This window comes from Lactuca saligna, chromosome 8 (genome assembly GCF_052625555.1).
Source record: "Lactuca saligna cultivar CGN05327 chromosome 8, ASM5262555v1, whole genome shotgun sequence".
NCBI classification, from domain to species: Eukaryota; Viridiplantae; Streptophyta; class Magnoliopsida; order Asterales; family Asteraceae; genus Lactuca; species Lactuca saligna.
The window spans coordinates 20,927,501-20,946,918 of record NC_136424.1 but is presented as its reverse complement, the minus strand read 5'-3'; the positions used below and the strand labels follow the sequence as shown (position 1 = coordinate 20,946,918).

Sequence of the window (19,418 nt, the reverse complement as noted above, 5' to 3'; positions counted from 1 at the left end):
TTTTTCTTTTTAAATAAGTGCTTCATAAATGGTTAATATTGTAAAAAAAAATTTATATATAATACAATATTAAGTGGGCATGTGTAACAAGACTTGCGGCGTTTCGATGGTCGGGAGGACGTCTCGATCTCACGCACACACCAATTAATGTGATTTAATTTCGGGATTTATTTTGTATTTTATTTATAATTTATTAAAATTGAAAACCAAATTGCACGGCTGTTTCCCCTAATTGCACACCCATCGATAGGCTTGCCTGTCGGAAATAAATTGTCTTCATATATTATATAATACAAAAAAAGATGTTTCTTACATATGAAAACTAATAAGATTGGTTGAAATGGAAAAAGGCTAAAAGATATATGTCAATATAGAATATAACTGGTTAAAAGAAGAGGAATCTTCAAAGATACAAGTAAACAAATAAGTCAATCACTAGAAAACTAAAAATATCGAAAACAAAATAAATAAATAAATAAAACGAAATTTGTCAATTTGAAGAAGAGGAATCTTCAAAGATATATACCTCGAATCGAAGAGGCTCAAGATCCCATATAAGATATTTGGTCAAAAAGTCAAACATACAAATTTCTTATCTTTCTATATTTTATTTATGACTTGATGTAATATTATTGTGTTTAGTTTATAGAATATGAATGGAAGGACATAAATGTCAAGACGAAATGGAAAAAAGTCAACACAACACATAATATATGGCATAGCTTTGTGTTTTGTAATTCAAATTTATGCCAATTTTAAATTTTTATTACTCAAGTCTCGATATACATTCTCGAGCATCATATGAAATGTAAGGAAAATACGAAAGAAGAAAAAAATAAAATATGGTTATTGAGGCCTGTGTCTAATACAGTTTTCTTTTAAAAAAATTGATATATATATATATATATATATATATATATATATATATATATATATATATATATATAGAGAGAGAGAGAGAGAGAGAGAGAGAGAGAGTTAGGTTCAAATGTTTTTACCAACTATTATGTGGATGAATGCATCAATACAAATTTAGGGAAAAAAATTATTAATTAAATAATAAATGGCAGTTTAATCATTATGTATGTACAATTAATTATATTCCAAAATTATAATTCCTAAAATAATGAGTCAATTTCCCTTAAATATCATTTAAATCCCTGCATCGTTCACTACATTATCATTCATCCTCAAAATGGGTATGTCGATGTCTACGTTCACCAACACCTGAATCGTCGAACAACCCTAAAGAACCACAGCTGCCAACAAACAAGTTCGTCTACTCTCCCTCCCTACATTCGTTAACCCCTTTCCCTGTCTGTACTATCGAGTATCGATCCACTCCACCTTCTCACAGTTCTTTAGGAAAAGCCTTAAGCTATAACCTGATCAAAATCACTCAGAAAAACATCCACAAACTTCTGGGATAATGATCAGAAAAGAAAAAAAAAAGCGAGACATGAGTGAGTTTAAAAGCCTTCACCAGCACTTCCGTCTCCATTAGGGTTGCTGAGGAAGAAATAATTGAAGAAATTAACGAGAAGTTGCAAATCCAGGTAAGCAGTAACGTAAATTTTACAATTTTGGGCAAAAAAAATCATAGACTAGTGATATAATTTGAATAATAGTTGATTCCTCTTATTATCTCATCAATTTATTGACGTTAACCCCTTTTTCTTAAACCCTAATTGATGAAGCAACCTATTTTAATGGATGTTAAGCTTTGCTGAGTTGATTCCTCCATGTCTTACTTATCGATTTTGCGTCTGGAATATGATGTTAATTGTTTTCTAATTTTGCACCTTGAGTCGATTGATTGGTTTTGAAATTGATTTCTGATTTTGCATCTTGAATCTAATTGTATTTTGAAATTGCATATGATGTTTACCTTATTGTTGAATCTGATGTTGATCTTGACATGTTAATCCGCTATGTGTAATGTGAAAGTGTAACTTTCCACCCACCAGGTGTTCGACATAATGCCAACATTGCATCATCCTTCCTTAAACATTCTAGATATTCTTATATGATAATTATTTCTTTTGATTTGTTCTAGATATTGTAAGTTATGTATACCTTAAATATTTTAAGCATTGTGGTTTACGTTTATTTATTCTATATATATATATATATATATATATATATATATATATATATATATATATATATATATATATATATATATATATATATATATATATATTGGTTTTATAAAATGTTCAATTCAAATTATTCTACTTATTCTATTGTATATTTTAACTACTTTTACTTATGTTTTATGTTCTGTTGAGTATTCTATATATTCTGTTGTTGTTCCTTTTCAATTGTTGCACAAAAAGTAGAGTGGGAATTTCTTGGTTAATATGTTGGGGAAATGGAAGGAATCTGAATACTTTGGTCAATCTATTCCAGTTGGTGGTCTTGATTTATGATGATTTATTGTTTGTTTGCATGTGAATATCAGCATCAGCTTGGCTGATATGGCAGCAAATCCCTTCCATGCTCTCTCTCTCTCTCTCTCTCTCTTAATATTTTAGTTAATTGAGTAATACTTAAAGGTTTGCAAACCTTAGCTTTAAATGGTTTCAAACTTTATAATTTTTTATTTTCACCTACAGTAATATAACTTGTTTGCTTTACCAAATGAATGTTAACCTGAAAATTCTTTCAAAATGAGGGCAATATTCTTTTAGAGTAAAGAGGGCTTTAGTTTGAAGAAAGCTACTATTCTTTCAGAATGAAGAAGGGAAATATTCTTCACACTGCAAGTTGATCAGACCTAGACAACCAAAAAAGACAGGGAAGCTTTAATTTTATTTTTTTACAATGATTGTTCTCTAAAAATTAACTCGAATTTTATGCTTTATTTTTTTCATATCATAATGTAAACACAAGTGTATCACTACAAATTACTTATTAACGAATTTATGATGGAAATGGCTTGAAGACCTGATGGGAAATGCTTGAAGAATAAATTAAAGAATGATCACGCTCATTGTTTAAGAATGTTGTTATTTTTTAAGAATTATACTTGTTATTCTTTCAGAATGTTTGTTGTTATTCAATGAATCATAATCATACAATGTAATTATTTAGTATATTATTAGTTGAAGAATCGATTTTGTGTATTCTTTTAGAATGTATTTACTAGTTTATGGTTGACATTCTATCATTCTGACAGAATAAAATCGAAAAATATATTTACTAGTTTATGGTTAAAATTCTATCATTCTGACATAATAAAATCGGATTTTTAATTTTAAATTAATTTAAAACATTCAGATATTTAAAAATAAAGGAATTAATTATCCCTAAAAATTCGAAAATTTCCTTTATTAATATAGGTTAATTGACTAAAATGCCCTTATGGTCAAATTTGTTTGATTATATGGTACATGTTATCTTATTCTACTATCATAAACCCTCAGACCATTACCTTTGATTATATTTCATCCAATGGTCCAGATCTGTGCATTCTGGCACACAATAGTTACTTGAAGTGCCCCTATTCATTACATTCATAACATACCTTTTTATTGAATATACATTCATCAGCGTAGTGCCCATGCTTTCCACACTTGAAACATGTCACATCCACGCACATTTTCCCGAGTGCTTCTTCTTGCACTTATCGCACCATCTTGCTTCATCTCCTACCTCTTCGAACTAGACTTCGAGAATTTTATCTTTTTGTTGGACCTTGGGGATCCCTCAAACTTTCTTTTCTCGCCAATTTCGACCTTGTTGGCGGTCCTGCCCTTGATCATTTCTTCAACAGACTTGGCAACCCAGATGGATGCCTCTAGGGTAAGTGCTTAGCGTACTGGCACAGTGTACTGTGACATCCCCAAAATCACGGCCAGAAAATACCGATTTCATTTATGCTTTTTAAAATAATTTTCAGAGTAAATCCTTTTGATTTAAAAGTGTTGCGGAATTTGTTCCCAAAATAAAACATGATAAAATAATATTTATCAAAGCATTTCATCAAGAGATGAATTTTCATTATATAATTAAAACTCGGGGTGTCATTTTCCGATACAGACCATAAAGCATAAACGATAACATTACAAGTCATTCAACAAATATATACATATACAGACTTGTAAACAAAACAACTCGATGATTCATCCATCTTACGCCCTTGCGCCACTTCTTGTAATACAAATAAAACTGAGTGGGTCAGGCTTGGGAGCCTGGTGAGCATATAGGGTCTTCAACCCACAATAAATAAATTATATTTAATTTCACCAACCAATCACTATCCCGATTACCCATTCCCGTTATCCTCACTTTACGTCCCTAAAACAACATCTATCTCAAGGGACCTAATCTAGGATTTTCATCGGGACGGACATTACTGCTAAGGGGTTTCCTCAATAATAGATATCCTAAAGGCAACCATGAGGGGGATAGAGTACACCGGTAAACACATCGTTCACAACACCTACAGGTTATGAACCTGCTAGCGTTCCACGAGACTGTCTAGAAGGAGTCTGTGGTCGTTATCCATACTCCGCTGAATAACTAGGTCAACAACAACATCGAGGCCTCTCATCTGTTTATTACACACCAACTATCTACCCATGTTCTACCCAACATATTAGTAGATAAAAATATATATTTTTATACATAGTTTAAAACCTGTATAGCATTTTCATTCAATACATATTTCACATAACAGATGAGGCATACCCACATAACACGTCTTTCATAGAAAACAAATCAGATCTATGAGATTGAAGAGAGTGAATATACATTCACGCACATAACAACAAAATTATACACATAACACGTATTTCGTATAAAATACTTCATAATTATGCGTTAGAAGAAAGCAACCACACACTCACTTGATCAGAAGATGATCGGACAGCACTACGGCTTGTAGAAGTAGTAATCCTCAGCAGATCTGGAAGATCTCTACAAAAATCAATCTTCTCGCGGACAGAGCTTCGGCTCGGAAATAGCACTTCTCGGGATCTTCGGGGCTTCGAAACTTGCTTCGGGGCTCGGGAATATTATCGGGGCTTCGGGGTACTTCTGGCACACAAAACGATGCAAAAAAGGAGAGAGAAGAGAGAAAAAGGGCAAAAGAACTCGGCAGCCTCGCATCCTATTTATAGGAGGCTGGAGCCTCGGAGTACGCGGGGCGTACAGCCTTACGCAGGGCGTAAGCCTCCGAATTCATCACTGCATGCGTCATCCGAAGAACTCAAGTGTGAGGTGCGTCACGCTTCGCGGTACGCTGGGCGTACTTCGGATGAGTCTGATGACTCGTCTTCGGATAATATCGGGATTTAATAATTAAATTTAATTATTAATTATTTAATAAACTTCGAAAATTCATATCTTCTTCATACGAACTCCGTTTTCGACGTTCTTTATATCCACGCGAAGGTGAGACTACGCTCCACAACTTTCGTTTAGACTCCGTCGGCTAATTTTGACTTTATTTTTATTATTTATTTTTAATAGGCTGGGACAGAAAATTTCGTTATAAATTCATAACTTCTTCGTTTGACGTCCGTTCTCACCTAACTTTTTATCGCTTCGATACCAACAACGAGATCTTCGATTCTCGTTTAGATTGCTTCGGCTAAAAACCGCTCGATCTCAAATCGAGTATTTCGGGCTGCATACCGCTAAGTCGAAACTTCAATAAATCATAACTTCCTCATACGAAGTCAGATTTTGGCGTTCTTTTTATGCACGCTCTCGATTTAACGAACTATACGACTTTTGTTTAGATCACTAAGGCTAAATATCGCTTTAACGTAAATTTCATTTTTTACGTCATTCAGCGTTGCCGGTTCTGTCGCGAAACTTCGACAGGTCATAACTTCTTCGTTATAACTCGGATTTCGGCATTCTTTATATCTTCGGAAATCTCGTTTCAACTACTACAACATTATCTAAAGATATCAAGTTTATTTTACACAAAAATTTTGACGCTTATTTTTATTCTTAATTAATCAAACCACATAATTCAGCAATTAAGCACAAAACACATAATACTCAAATAATACACTTCTATTATTTCAAAACGGGTTACAAAGGTTAACCTAGACTATTTACAAAGGTTAACCTAGACTATTATATCAACATTAATGACAGGCCCAGAAACACAGGCGTTATATGTACTCCCATGGTAGTCCCTTTGCATACCTATCTATTTTCGCCAGCTCGTCTGGGACAATGCGTAGAGAAAATTCCATCTTATCTGTGAAGGAATTGGTGTATTCATCAATGGACATGTTGTCCTTCTTTAACGTCGGGAATTTGTTTTCTAACTCTAGCAGATCTTGGGCCGAGCAGAACTTTCGTTTGAATTGCACCAAAATTTCTACCCAAGTCAGTTGTAGTGGCTTGTTGGGGCTTATGGTCTTCCCCAAAGTGTTCCATTAGCGAACAGCGTCACCTCTGAACTGACGCACTGCATATGTGGTTTGTAGCTTGCCCTTCCAGCCACAAGTTATGAAAGCTAGCTCCATCTCCAAGATCCAATCCATGACTCTGATCGGATCCTCTTTTCCAGTGAAGGTCGATGGTTTGCAAGTCAAAAAGTCTTTATACTTGCATCCAAGGCCATCATTTCCTCCATCGTGATGATTCTGTCTAACAATCGGTGGGTTAGCTTGACCAATCACCCCACTAAATTTACCTCCTTCTGAATGCCCTCCATTCACTTCGGGCTCTTCAATTAGTATTGACAGATCTTCGAGATTCTGCCGAAGCAGACGCCTAATTTCTTCCATCTGACGATCCAGCATCGTTTGAATCATCAATTGTACTCCAGCCATTATTATCGGCTCAGTTGTTGCTGTTACAACCGGTGCTTGCTCAACCACAGGTGGTTGATTCCTGTTTTCGTTCATGTTTCCAGCTCCACTTCTTGTTCTTGCCATTCTTGATCTATACACCGAATAATGTGATTTTTAGATCTTCATTCATGGTAGATATTCAAATCATCCTTATCACTCCGAAACGTTTACATGCTAGTTCTAATATCGTAGACGCACGCTTAGAACCCTAAACACATAAGGTTTCCTGATCCGGTCGGCAATAAACCATAGATCCGAACAAATAATATCATATATGGAAACATATAACATTTAGAACATAAAAGAATTTTAGGCAAATTTCCTAAAATAAACTAGTGCTCGTGTCTAAAATATAACAGACACACATCTCACAATCTTCACTTAGCATTCTAAGTTTAAGTCTAGAAATTCTAAAATTTCCTAGTTCGCTTAAATTAATGTTCTGATACCAACTGTGACATCCCTAATTTCACGGCCAAAAAAGACGGATTTGTTTTTGCTTTGTTTTTAAAATCAGAGTAATCGTTTAAAGAAAATTGTTGCGGAATTTGTCTCCAAAACAAAATATGATAAGAATTTATCAAAGCATTTCTTAAAGAAAAGTATTTTCATTATATAACATAATCTCGGGATGTTATGTTCCGATACAAACACATAAGCATAAACAGAACTTACATTTATTTACACTAATGATTTACATCTCCTTTAATCTCTCAGTGAAATATGTCTCCGTATTGATACCTGTAATACAAAGAAAACTGAGTGGGTCAGGCTTGGGAGCCTGGTGAGCATATAGGGTTTTCGACCCACAATAATATAATTATTATATTCAACCATCAAACAATCAACCCAATTACCCATCCCCATTATCTTCTTTATTTCTCAAGGTTTTACCCTAAGAATTCAACTATCATTCATTCATTCATTCCTAAGGATTGACCTAAGGAATTGACACAAAATCCATTGCTACATAAGGCACATCTACCAACATCATCCTTTAAGCGCCTTTGTCAGGATTACATCAGACACTATGAGGCGCGACTGCCAGGTTAATGACATTCTCTTTTAGGCACATCTGTCGACATTATCCTATAAGCGCATCTGCTAGTATTATGACATTCTCTATTTGGTGCATCTACCAATATTATTCTTAAGCGCATCTGCTAGTATTACGACATTCTCTAATCGGTGCATCTGCCAATATCATTCTTAATCATCTTACACACCTCATCATTTTATCATATACTAACTATCTCATCTACCCATGTTCTACCCAACATATTAGTAGATATAAAATACATATACAGTTTAACTCATTTAAAAACCATATAAAACATCTATTCCATACTTATCTTAAATAAACAACCGTATATAAACACATAGCATGTATTTCATAGTGAATACTTCATATTCAAGTGCGTGTATAGTCACTTTCGTCTTACACAAAGATATGAAGTATTTTATAAAATACGTGTTATGTATATATATATATATATATATATATATATATATATATATATATATATACATAACACGTATTTTATAAAATACTTCATATCTTTGTGTAAGACGAAAGTGATTATACACGCACTTGATCAGAAGATGATCGGACAACACTACGACTTGTAGAAGTAGTATTCTTGGGTAGATCTGGAAGATCTTCACAAAAATCGGGCTCCTCACGGGCAGGGCTTCGGCTCGGGAATCTCACTTCTCGGGATCTTCAGGACTTCGGAACTTGCTTTGGGGTTCGGGAATGATACCGGGGCTTCGGGATATAATTGGCACGCAAATCGAGGCAAAAACTTAGAGAGAAGAAAGAAAATGGTTGATATCGGTTTCTATTTATAGGCTGTTGGGTCTGGGATTACGCTGGGTGTAATTTTGGTTACGTTGGGCGTACGCTTTGGATAAGCTTTGGTATGCGTGCCACGATCTTCAAAAATTCATAACTTTCGCATACGAGCTCCGTTTTCGACGTTATTTATATCCACGGAAACCTTGTGACATATACTAAAACTTAGTTAAGATTATTCATTCTAAATAATCTTCTATCAAAAAGTCGGTTTTGATGTTTATCGTTTCTAAATTGACTAGCTCTAATCTACGGGCGTTACACCGATTGGGGAAACAAGTTCTTATTCTTACCAGCTTCCAGGATCATGTAAGTTCTTCTCATAGAATCAATTCCATTTAATTCAGACGATTTTGCCATTCTATACCCTACTTACTTTCATCCATCAAAAGATTCTGATGTTTTCACTTGGCAAAACCGGATGATGAAACTTGACCGGAAATGGCTGTTCTGTTTAGTCGGAGCTCCACATCCAGGTAACCCGAAATCATTTCGAAGTCTTTTAATCGATCCATGCAAAAATTTGAACTCCGGGAAGCTTTTAGACTGTGGAAATGGTGGTTTTATTGAAGAACTTAATTTGAATAATGCGTTGTTAGAAGAAGAATAAGCTGAGGAGATTGTGGGTGCTCATGAATGGGATCCTTTTTTCTCTAACCCAAAACAACAAACTTGATCATAACTGCACAAAGATATAAATTGGGTTATACTTCTTCTCTTGAAGAACTATGATTCTTAATTACTAGTTGTTGATTTTTTGAAATGACGAACATGAACTCAGACATGAATTGGAACGGTGGGTTTTTAATTTTTGGAATGGAGAGAGAGAGAGAGAGAGAGAGAGAGAGAGAGAAAGAGACCTTTAATATTAAATAATAATTTTTTTTCTTTTTTTAAATAAGGGCAAAACTTCAAAAATAGTCCTCATAATAGTGAAAAGACAGAAATGCCCTTCACTTAACGGTCAAAAGCTAACAGAGTTAGCGAAAATGATCATTTGTTAAAAGTTTTGAAACCACATAGATCATCTGTGAGGTTTTTTAAACTTAGGGACTAAACTTGATATTTTCGGAAATCATAGAAACCATTTTTGAAGTTTTGTCAAAAAAAAAAACAAAAAAACAAAAAAACAAAAAAACAAAAAACAAAAAAAAAATAAATAAACAAATTGTACAACAACATTTATGATGAAGAGTTTGATACAAAGAGATAGAACTCTTATTTAAAACCATAATCCTAATGCACTAATGCACTATAAATATTATTTAAGAAATAGATGGTCCTGAGGTTTTCAAACTTAATTTGTGCTTACCAAAAACCCCAATCCTAATGCATTATAAATATTATTATTTAATAATATTTATTAGGAGCGGGTAAAATACTTGTTGGCAACGAATTAAATCGAAATCAATATGGAAAAGGAATATATAATTCGGTTCAGTTCTCGATTCCTCGATATCCATAAGGTCGGCTCTTGGTTTTCGCATCCGCTTTAGTTCAGTCATGTTCCAAAGCGAAGCTCAGACCTAACTCTTATTCTAACTTGCTAACCAAAAAAAATGGATTCAGCTATTTGGACCCTTTTTATTTTCTTAGAAGACCCTTTAATAATTACTTTAATAATTACTTTAACTTTTTTTCTTAAAATAAGCTAATCATTACCAAATAATTATCTTTTTATTAATTATTATTACATAATATTAGACCCTCATGATTATTTTATATTTTATTTTAAATAAAACTAATTATTACATAATAAAATGGCTTAATATAAAGATTTGTTTATAGAAAAAGAATATTATTTTTATAAATAAGTATGAAAATAAAAATATACTTATTTTTTTTCAAATATACAAAATAAAATATTTTAAACAAAAAAAATTTTAATTTATTTTCGGTTTTTAGTGCAATTTATTAAAATCATTTTTATATAAAAGCATAATAATAAGTGACTTCAAATACGATATAATAATAATACTTAGTTTTCATTTAAATATTTAATATCATTTTATTTTTATTTATTGGTTTATATAAATATTAAAATATAGAAAATATTAAAATATATAAAAAAAATGACATTTGTATTATTATTTGATTATAAAAAAATAAAATATATAATAAATAAAAAGTTTATAGGAATTAAATGATAAATAAGAGTTTCAAAAAAAGTTAACTTTTAGTAATCATAAAAGTTATTAATATTATAAATGCACGAAAATTTATGCTTAAAAAGTCATTAATGAGGGGTCCTCTAAGAAAATCTGGGGTCTAATTAGTAGGACCCAAAAAAATTGGTCGACTAACTCTTACAGAAGATAGACATTAAACAATAAGAATAAAGTATTTAATAATAATAACACTAGCCCACAACAACGTAAAAGGTTATTGTATTACCTTTCTAAGTATTTGTTTAAGTAATAATAATTATAATAATAAATTATTTAATAAGAAAGAAAGTTCATATCATTACTCTTTTACCAAAAAGTGACATTAGATATATTCAACAACGAACTTTTAGCTTTTGAAAAAAAAAAATCTTTGTTTGGTAGTCGAACTTAAACTTTTATTTTAAACCAAAAAAAAAGTTATAATCTAATAGCTACTTCAAGTAGCTTTGTGAACCTTTTAGCTTTTATGCAATTTTACATCATATCTAAAGTATTCACATCGTGGCCTTGGATGACATATTGTAGGTTGTTCAACCAGTTTCGGTTGTGTTTCGATAGTCGATTTTGGTTTAATAGTCAGTGATAGGGATGAGATTTAGAACCGGAAAACCGGATCGGAACAGGAATCGGACCGGAACTGGAACCATTAGAACCGGAATATATAAAACCGTTTCCGGTTCTAGGTTTAAAAATTGACTTTATCCGGGTTCCGGGTATTCCGGGTTTGGGTCCATCGGGTCCAGGTAAACCGTGTCTAAAAACTGGAACCTGTGTTTGGAACCGAAACCACTTTTAGGTTCGGAACCGGTTTTTGTGAAATGTTTAAAAGATGCATATCTCATTCATTTCAACGATTGACATACGGTTTTTTCCAACATGTAGTTTAGAGTTTGTACATGATTTTAGACTATAAATGTATCATTTTTAATTTTATATTCATTGACTTACATTCCCTCAAAATCGATATATCCAAGCTGTAAGTTTTTAGTTTTTTAGTTTTTTTGTATTCGGTAAAAGTTTTGAAACATGCATATCAAATTCGTTTGAAGTCGGATTGACGTGTGGTTTTTTCCAACTTGTAGTTTACAGTTTGTACATGAGTTTAGACTATAACTTTGTCATTTTTGGTTTAATATTTAATGATTTACAGTTCTTCGAAGTCGGGATATCAAAACTGAAAATTTTCAACTTTTTAGCTATTTGTTTTTGTATTTTGTATTATGTGAAAATCTTAACACATGCATAGTGTATTTAGAGTTTGGACATGATTTTAGACTATAATTTTGTTAATTTTGGTTTCATATTAAATGAGTTACAGACCCCAAATTTTGGATATCAATATGAAAAAATTTCAAAGTTCAACCCACTAAATAGTAAGTAATTACCAAAAAATTCCGGTTTTTCCGGTTCTAAACCCACTTTATCCGGGTCCAACCTACCCACTTTGATGTTTTCAGGTTTTCCAATTCTAGACCCACTTTACCCGGTACCATACCTGAAACCGAATCGGAACCGGTTCCTACATACTTGTTCGGTTTCCGGTTCTTCATAATCCTATTAACCGGTTCCGGGTCCGGGTCCTTCCGGTCCGGGTTTGGACTCACTTTCATCCCTAGTTAGTTATCTCTTATTTACCAAGCGAGGGAGTAAAGTCATCATTCTTTGATTCAATTCCACTAATTTTTTGTGCCTCCTATTCGATTCTAGCCTCATTGATGCCAAATCTTTTTCCATAACTGCTAGCCGCTCATGTACTGCTATCTTATGTTTATGTTGACTAAGTTCCAACTCCAAATTTGATACCTTAGTCATGGTTGTTGGTGTGAAAGTATCTGGATGAAGAATAAATCAATGAATTTTATATTTAATGTACAATAAAACCAATGAACAATGTTTGTCATGAATAGTAATTGACAAACAATTTCCAAATGAAGTATATATATTTTCCAGTATGTCTCTCGCTCTAATACCAATTGGATACAAACCAAACTAAATTCTTATTTAAAATATAACTAGAAAAAATAATGCCTACAATTCAACAAGTAGTTGGTCTCAAAGGGTTGTCAAAATTAATCTTTGCCTACCAAAAACCCTAACCCTAACGCCCTATAAATACTATTATTCAAACTTGCAAACCAAGAAACTTTGTCAATAGATCCTTTGCTTATTTTAAAAAATAAACCTCTCCCATATGGCAAGTTTGTATCATAGTTACATAGACAACAATCGAACATCAAACAATCGTGTTGAACATCCAAAACTATAGTCTAAACATAATAACTCAATTGACAAGATTCTGATCATAAACTTACCTATCAACAATCAAAAAAGCTTTCCTAGAAATCGATATCAAAGTTTAAATTTGTATATGGTTAATCAGAAATTAACACGTAGGCTACTTATGAAAGCTAAGGTATGTGGAGACGTTGACTTCCCAAACAATGAGCACCATGAAGGAAGCTTCTCAAGAACCCTTTTGACTTTTGGAGTCAATCTATCAACATCTGTCCTTAATTTCAACAAAACCTCATCCTCATCATTTTCCACCTGAGTTCCATTTTTACCCCAATAAAGTGTCAAACCAAATCTTCTAGAAGCATTCTTCCCTCCAGAATACTGAATTATATGCCATCCATCAGCACTACTTTTCGTCCCAGTCTGTATCAGTTCCTCCCCGTTTTCACCATCTGAAAGAACAATGTCAAAAAGGGGGAAGGGCAAAAAGGTCATTTTAGTTAAAGACAGTAGTAGTAGTACCTTTGAGTCGAAAATCTTCTATTTTATTAGTATTGATTGCAAGAGACCAACGTGTTGACTCTTTAGTATTGATTGTAACTTGTGTAAGTCTTTCATCTGTTGTTGGAGTATCATTTTCTACATTTAATGTTGGAATATCTGATTTACTCCATCCATTTACCGAATTGCCCTCAGTCCAACAACTATATGAAGCAGTGAAAGTGACAAAATCAATAACTTTTTCTCTTCCGCATTCAAACCCTTCACCAATATGTTCAATCTCCTTTGTTAACTTTCCAGGGGTAGTTGAAAACAATGAAATATAAGAATTCGGTTCTTTGTTTGCTGATGTGTCCACAACATGAACAACCTGAAAAACAAAAGTATGCATTTTTTACTATGAGTGATTAAATGTGTAACTTATGATTTTAACTTATAAGTAAACTGCAAAAAAAGGTTTGAAATTTTCATCTGTTTAGGTCTAAAAAGGATTCTTTTCTTATTTTTGGTCCTTATGTAACTAGTCGGTTGTTAGATTTTTTGAAATGACCATTTTGCCCTTGGACCAAACATAAAAAGGACAGTAAGCATAATTGATATTTTAATATTTATAAAATTTAGTATAGATTAATATAAAATCAAGAATGTTCAGAGTGTAAATACTATTATAACAGGTCCAAGGGCAAAATGGTCATTTTAAGAAATCTCAAAGACCAAAAATAAAAAAATATATATTCCGCTTTGGACACATACAAAACAAAATCGAACCACATGACTGTTTTTGCAGTTTACTATTAATTTATTAATGATTTCTATCTTTATTTATTTGAACTCCAAAAAAGTGGGACCCAGAAAGTGAAAAATGTGAAATGACCAAAATGGACACAAAAAAAAAAAAAAAAAAATTACATTTACTGCTCTTGAAATGTCTTCAGTGAATGGTGGGATGATTCCAGATATAACTGATGTTAATGAAAGGCAAAACACAATGAAGCTTCCAATTGCAATGAATTTCTTTGCACCTAAAAAGGATAAACAATTAAACAACCAAACAAAAAAAAAAAACAATTTTTATAAATAAATATTTAAATAAAAATAAAAAAACCTGAAATGTGTATGTATGAAATGAGGTACACCAATGAAAGGCATACAACAGCTGATATGTACACAGCAAGTAGTAAACTCCCCAACCACTCTGGATTCCCTCCAGGATTCCTGAATTCATATAAAATGTAAAATCATTTTCAAAAACAAAAAAAAAAAAAAAAAATTACAAAAATACCCATGGAGTAATAACCTGTCAAAACGAACACCCATACCAACAACTGTTCCTCCCAATCTAACAAACATTCCACCAGATATTAAAAATGGTATAAATAATCCAAAAATCAATGTTATTGTTTTAAGTGCCTTTGGTGCTCTATTTGGGGATAATGTCGCTTCAAGCAATCCATCTAAAATAAATAAATAAATAAAATCAAGAATTCACATCAATCACACAATAACTTAAAAATAATTAATAAACTCATGCACTTACAAGCAAAAGCTGGGGAGACAAGCCATACAAGGGCAAAATAGGAAGATCCAACTTTAAAATAATGCCCCACAACAAGAATAACAAGCCATTGCAACAAACCACTTTTATATAGCCACCTTTCAGCTTCTAATTTGGCCCAATTTTGTTTCACCACAAGAGAAAGAGAAAGAGAACGATTCTCCATTATTTTGAATATATATTTCTGTAACATAAGAAAACCAATATGTTGACCGGTCAAAGCCCCGAGGAAAGCAGGGGATACAAATAAACCTCCAACTAGCCATGGATTTGAAATAAAGGGAACTGGAGATGATGATATCAAGGGTAGAATGAAGGCAACAAAAATTGAGAAACTTAAAGAGAAAATCCACATAAGCAGGATGCTAAAAAACGATAAGGATAATGAAACAGCTGATGTTGAACCACCCATTAGAATTGATGTACACCATATCATCATCGATTGCATTATCACTGAGTTGTATAACATGTTTGCTAAACTTTGTTTAAACACAACCATGTATGTTCCCTGAATCATCACATCAAAAATTCAATATATAAAGATTTAATCATTACTATTGAATATTGATTAAGAAAAGTTGAACTAAATGTACCAAAATGTCAAAATATATGGCGGGATCATGTTGACTTTTCTCATTGGATGCCATTTTGGTGAGTTGAGAAGATGAAGCAGTGTGAAGAAGAAAAGCAAGCATGTTTTCTCCAAGGTGTTGAAGGGAACCTGGTTTTAAAAGTTTCAACTTGTCATTCTGCAAAAGATTATTGGTTTTTTAGTTAGTTATTTATAATAATAATAATAATGATTTGAAATACTGAAATATAAAAATACCTTTGTGTGATATACAGCTGTATTGTCTGCATAAGCAAAGTCAAGACCTGAAAGACCAGCTACCTCTTTGTATACTTGAAAATCAGTAGCAGATTTTATGACGCCTGATGTAAAAAGATCCTGCACCACTAAACAAAGATTGAATATAAAAATCATAAATTTATAAAAAAGAAACTAACATTATATATAATTTTTTTTAAAAAGGGAATATCACCTGAGCAAGAATTTGACCAGAGGGGTATTTTGCTACCAATGCATAGTTCTCAATTGCCCATGGGTTTGGACCCGCCTGTGAAAATGAGCAACAAATTAAGTGACAATTGACAAATGAATTTAGAAAAATTTTAAAAAATGTTATTGAACAAGACCTGAAAAATAGCGGATGCTCCACCGATCCCCATGGCTTCCAAGTCTATAGCCATATGTATGCTACTACTCCATGGATGCTGTAAAGATTTTATAAGTTATAACTTAAACACATTGATTAAAAATAAGGGTAAGAGAGAAACACCTGAGTGATAAAGCTATGGGCTCCATTTAAGCCTTCTTCTTCCCCAGTGTTGAACAAGAAAATAACAGAGTTCTTGAAACCATGAGCCCATTGGGAGATTCCTCGAGCAAGCTCTAGCATAACAGCTACACAGGAACTACAGTCACCAGCTCCTTCCCTTTATAAACATTAAGAATCCATTTTCATTTTGAAGTTGATAGAGAGAATTAGAGGTGGATCATAAATGGAGGAAACTTACGCTGAGAAGACGGTGTCTATGTGGGAAGAGACCAGAATCGCACTATCTACTTCTTCGGATGTATATTTTGGCGAGATTCTTAAGACAACATGTTTAAGATCTGAATAGACAAGTGTTTTCCCCTTGAAAAGTCCACCGACGAGTATGTTAGCACCAGAGCTTGCGTGAAAAAGATCAACATCGACGTCGACTTCCCAGTGAGCTGTCGTCTTTATTTTCTCAGCTTCCTCTAAGACATACTTCAGAATGAAATCGGAAAGGGGAATAATTAGCAGACAATCGTGTAATTTCACTGGTTAAAATCGATCGTAAATTCGTAATTGTACCTGTAAACCAAGCTCCAAAGCGTCAGAACCAACAGGATGAGGGCCCAATTGAGTCAACGCTTTGACGTGCTTCATTGCCGACTCCTCGGAAAACCCTCTTTTCCCTACCTGATCGGCGGAAAGCGGCTCCGGTAAATTCTCGAATTGATAATGATGAACTGCCCATATTCCGTGTATGACTAAGATAAACAAAGCGAGAACTGCATAAGGTGATCTCTTCGCAGTCACTACTACATTCTTAATCTTTGTCTCGTCTACTGGCAAACCATCACTGGTTTCCTTTGATGTGGCCGGAGAGTTTTTTGACCGGTTTCTCATTCTATACAGTTTGTAAATTGATCGAACACCTGGAATACAACAAAACAAACACCACTTTTTATATATCGGAGCCTCAAATTAACACCGGTTCATGTACTGTCACTTAAAATTTCGATATAAAGTGTGGTTGAAAAGGAATCCAAGCAGTAATTCACAATGAACGAGTGTCATAATAGGGTTCGATTCATCTTTCAACATGGGACTATAACCAAGAACTAATGAGTAAAATTGAAGGAGAACTGAATCAGTGAAGACGAACCTTGGTTGGTGTTTGAATCTTTTGGGATTGGAAGATTGGATTTGTAAGAGAACTAATCATAGAACATGGGAGATTTATCTTGTTTGTTGAGAAGATCGGGAAAAGTTGAGAGCTTTGGAGAAAATATTTTGTATTTATAAAGGGTTGTAGGATTTGTTGTGGTAAATCAGTTTGACTTTTAGTCAGACTGTCGATGCAAGTGACGCAATGCGATTGGATGAGTATGTACTTATCTTCCAATAAATTAGCCCCAACGCCAACCCTAGCATTCGCAACGCCCAATTTTCAATAAAGTGATCGCACACAAAATTAAATAAAACATAATAAATGTGCATCTAGCTAGTAATACAGTCCAAGTTTTACTTTTACATTCATTATTAAAAGGATAGGATGGATTACAACATCATTCGATTCAACATAATAGTTCAACTTTAAGTAAAAAAGAACTTGAACCTCTTTTGCAAGCAAAGAGTGGAACTTGTTTACTTTGGAGTAGATTTTGTGATTTGGTAATCGCCAAACAAAAATTGGTTGAATTGTGGTTCCAAGAGTGTTCCACCAACTCGCTTGCGTTTAGTTGTGGAAAATTTTCCACTTTTTCTGGAAAATTTTCTAAGGAAAACGGAAATTTTCAAAACGCGTTTGGTTCGTCAAGTTTTCCAAAATTTTCCATGAAAATGAAAATTTTCATTTTTCCAAATTGTGTGCAAATTAGAAAACTCATTTTATCACTTTTCCACAGTTTTCAATTTCTAAAAATTTTCCACGATGTCTTTAGAAGATTGGGCTATACGCGTTCATTTGAACATATTGGGCCTATATGCTTTCATTCAAACAGATACCCTACATTAGTCTCTCTCTCCATCGTGTGATTCGAGCATCAAGCGGCTCCTCCATCTCGCCATCTCGCCTCTGATTCATCGTCGGAGCACCGATCACTAGAGCGCCAATTGTCGGGCATCTCACCCCTTTAACTATCGGAGCTTCTGGTTCTCAGATTACTTCTGATTCATCACCGAGCATTGATGTTTGAACATTGCTTCTGATTTACTTCTTATTCGACTTCTTATGCGCTTCTTACTTATGAATTCACATGATTTTGAACACAACCAAGTATTATTACTTGGATTTTTTTTATTATTTGCTTCTTGTTCATTTCAACATAAAATCTGGAGGTGTTTGAGTCGAAGTTTTAAGTAATTATTTCTCTATAGAGTTCCCCATAAACCACCATACCACCACCACGCTTAATGTTACCGCCTGAAAAATTGGTCTTGTGTTTATATCCAAAACCATTATTGTTGTTGTTAACCTCGCTTCTTCTCACTGTTACTACTGAAAGGGGTTCTTCTGCAGTAATCTTGTTCACCTTTTCTGAAGGTGCTTCATCTTCAGCAGAATCATACAAAGGAAATTCATCAACTGTATATCTGAACTCATGGAAAACAATACCAAATCCCAAATCTTTTATCATCTTCATGTATATATATATATATATATATATATATATATATATACACACACACACACACACACACACACTAACCAACTTGTCATCGCCATCTTCCTAGACATGATTATGCTCCTGAAGTGTTAAGAAAACAATACAATTTGCCCCTTTAGTTCATGTGAACTAATAATTAAATGTGCATTGATTGTATACAATTTGGTTTGTTATAAATTATGTTAAATGATTTATTTTATTTGTAATATCTTTTAGTAACATGTAGATTTTTCAAGGTTGCATGTTTTTGTTTCTATATCATTTAAGAGCTATTTGATAGTAATTTGGAGGTGTT

General features: G+C 33.2%; 1 protein-coding gene across 1 annotated transcript; it reads right to left on the bottom strand.

Annotated features, from left to right (window-relative positions):
• Positions 1–12,991: 12,991 nt before the first annotated feature.
• On the bottom strand, positions 12,992–17,787 carry LOC145008944 (Zn-dependent exopeptidases superfamily protein). Its single transcript, XM_078967581.1, has 14 exons — positions 17,620–17,787; positions 17,043–17,389; positions 16,717–16,955; positions 16,479–16,635; positions 16,336–16,413; positions 16,182–16,256; positions 15,968–16,087; positions 15,732–15,887; positions 15,121–15,646; positions 14,881–15,037; positions 14,689–14,798; positions 14,493–14,605; positions 13,605–13,953; positions 12,992–13,534 (listed from the first exon to the last, which is right to left on the bottom strand). The coding sequence occupies exons 2-14, from the start codon at positions 17,358–17,360 to the stop codon at positions 13,224–13,226; spliced, it is 2,709 nt and encodes a 902-aa protein (XP_078823707.1). The 5' UTR covers positions 17,361–17,389; positions 17,620–17,787; the 3' UTR covers positions 12,992–13,223.
• Positions 17,788–19,418: the final 1,631 nt, after the last annotated feature.